Source organism: Cucurbita moschata, unplaced genomic scaffold, assembly GCF_002738365.1.
Source record: "Cucurbita moschata cultivar Rifu unplaced genomic scaffold, Cmos_1.0 Cmo_Scf00010, whole genome shotgun sequence".
In the NCBI taxonomy this organism is placed as follows: domain Eukaryota; kingdom Viridiplantae; phylum Streptophyta; class Magnoliopsida; order Cucurbitales; family Cucurbitaceae; genus Cucurbita; species Cucurbita moschata.
The window spans coordinates 5,303,053-5,305,642 of NW_019268526.1; the positions used below are offsets into that span (position 1 = coordinate 5,303,053).

General features: G+C 35.6%; 1 protein-coding gene across 2 annotated transcripts in view; it reads right to left on the reverse strand.

Annotated features, from left to right (window-relative positions):
• LOC111448346 (protein CHROMATIN REMODELING 5-like) overlaps positions 1–2,590 on the reverse strand; it is a 25,004-nt gene that overhangs the window by 6,726 nt on the left and 15,688 nt on the right. For both annotated transcript variants that reach the window (XM_023087870.1, XM_023087869.1), the window contains exons 20-23: positions 971–1,213; positions 779–889; positions 552–638; positions 168–350 (exon numbers count right to left, since the gene is read on the reverse strand). In XM_023087870.1, the coding sequence (XP_022943638.1) occupies positions 168–350; positions 552–638; positions 779–889; positions 971–1,213 (624 nt within the window). The remainder of the gene's footprint in view (positions 1–167; positions 351–551; positions 639–778; positions 890–970; positions 1,214–2,590) is intronic.

Here is a 2,590-nt window from a genome sequence, read left to right on the forward strand (position 1 = left end):
AAAAAAAAAAAGAAGAAGAAGATAATCAGACAAACAATCGGCATAACCAGAATGATACAGCAGGCACATTTATGGCTTGCCATCCATACGCAGATGTCACTACCATAACAACCACTAGAAATAAAGACAAAAAAAAAAACATCAAAACCATAATATTATTATCTTGCCTTGAAAGCACCCAGCAATTCATGCCCTTCCTCTCCTCCAGCTTCCTTCTCTTCAACCTTCTCTGCTCTTTCAAGAATCTCATCAATATCCATACTTTGAAGCCGTTTCTTACTATCTTCATCATTCTTGTCCTCCTTGAAAAGTTCCTCGGCTCCAAATCTTAAGATCGCTGATAGCTCATTCTACAAAGTAAAAATGGCAGAAATGTTAGACAATTTTTTTATCAGAGAGATAGAATATAGATCTTAGAAAGCCAGGGGAGACATCCAGTAAGAATGGGTGTCCCACACAACTTTCATCATCCAAATAATTAAGCCTTCCATGCAGTCAAATTCAAGTTTTTCAATAAAGCAACTACAGTGGTTTTGTAACACCATTCTTACTTTATCAAAACCAATGCCTTTTTTGGCTTCTTTCTTCTCCAATCTACCCTCCGCATTTAGTTTTTGGATCACCAGATGATCAAGAACCTATAAAGCACAGAAAAATTGAGATCACACAGAAACAAAATCCTAAAACGGAATATAAGTTTTATCAACAGATGTACACGTAGATTGAATACAAATCTAAGTGTCAGAATCATTCTTAACAAGTAACTTTTTATTAGTACCATTTTCTTCTTTGCTCGCTCCAAGATATCTTCCTCAACACTTCTGCTTGTAACAAATCTGTATATATTAACTACTTCCTGTTGTCCAATTCTGTGGGCTCTACTCATCGCCTACAACAAAGGAGAGAATGAGTTAATTTATAAAATAAAATCATTCAAGAAAGACAACGAAAAGCAGTCTTTAAACTCAACCTGTAAGTCATTTTGTGGGTTCCAGTCCGAATCAAAAATGATAACTGTATCTGCTGTTGCAAGGTTTATACCTAAGCCACCCGCTCGAGTCGAAAGAAGGAAGCAAAAATCATCACTACCAGGTGCATTGAAATGATCCATTGCCTGCTGCCGAAACTCGGCCTTTGTACTTCCATCAAGCCTCTGAAATTGGAATCCTCTATATGACAAGTAGTCAGCCAGAATATCGAGCATTCTTACCATCTGCAAAAGACCATCATAATCACTATATTTATCTGCATGAAAATCTAACAAGGCATAATCTCGATTAAGTTGTACTTGTACATAGAATAGGGTACAGCAAAACTGCAGTGAAAGACGCATGAATGATGGTTTAAAAAGAGAAATCAATAAAAAGAAGTTTCTTTGAAGCCAGATGACAAGGGAATCTTTAGAAAACTTCGCTGTGAGGAGGAGAAAAGGTGGCAGTACCCGCTGAAATCATGGCAAATCGAAAGAAAGACTATCTCTATAGAAGTGGATAGGAAATAAAGAGGTAAAAGGGCTTAGTTAGCTGAACCAAGACAAAACTCTTACTAATTTTCAACTCAACTCCCTACAGAATTGTGTAACTTCTTCTTGATTCAAAGTTTGCCCCTTGAGGTACCAAGAAGGTGCTTCTCAAATCTTCATTCTCAAGAATATCCTTGCTTCAGTGAAGCGCATTCACCACAAATTTAATATGACAAGTTGTGGAATAATCATTGGGTTGTTTTTTCCCTCTCATCTTTGATTTCCACCCTCCGTGAATAAATAGCCCTCCAAGGTCCTTTGAAATTCCTATAACGTTTGATGGGTCTTTTCTTTCAGATGTAACTTTTCTAAAGAGAAATTCAATATGACTCATCCCTATGGATATCATCTTCACGTTCTCTCCAAAACATAGTGAAGATCGTTGGCTTTGGATTTTTGATAACTTGGGTCATTATATTTTCAAAGATCATTTTAATCTGTATAGCATAATATGCAAATCTGACCCAAACAACCTCAACAGGCTCTCCTTCCATGCTGGTGCTCTATGCGAAAAGAAAATAGTGAGACTCAATTTCATCTTCTTTCCACTTCCTCTTTTGTTGGCAAAATTTAGGGCAAAAATTCTTCTCTCTTTGGGCAGTCCAAAGATCTCCTAGCTAACATCAATGCCCCATAACCTATGCTATAAGAGGCCATTATTTTCAAAAGAAGACGATGGTCCTAAGGTCTAATATTATAAGAATTTTTCCTTTTGGTGATCATTGTTCAAAATGAATAGAAGAACATTTGATGATGACAAAACCTATGAAACAAGCAATGATTAGAATATCCAAGTTTTGAAAGGGATACTAAAGCTACAGGCAGCAGCACTCAATAAGAATGCGAAAATGCATGAAACTGGAAGTATATCAAAGTGTAAACGGTCTAATATTTTTACTTCCTACCGTTATACCTCCCTCATTGCAAATTTCGGGAAGGTCTTTTGTAAACACCATGGATAATACGTCCCTTTTGTAAATTTCAATCAACAATGAAATTATCTCTTATTACAAAAAAAAAAAAAAAAAAAAAAAAAAAAAAAAAAAAAAAAAAAAAAAAAAAAAAAAA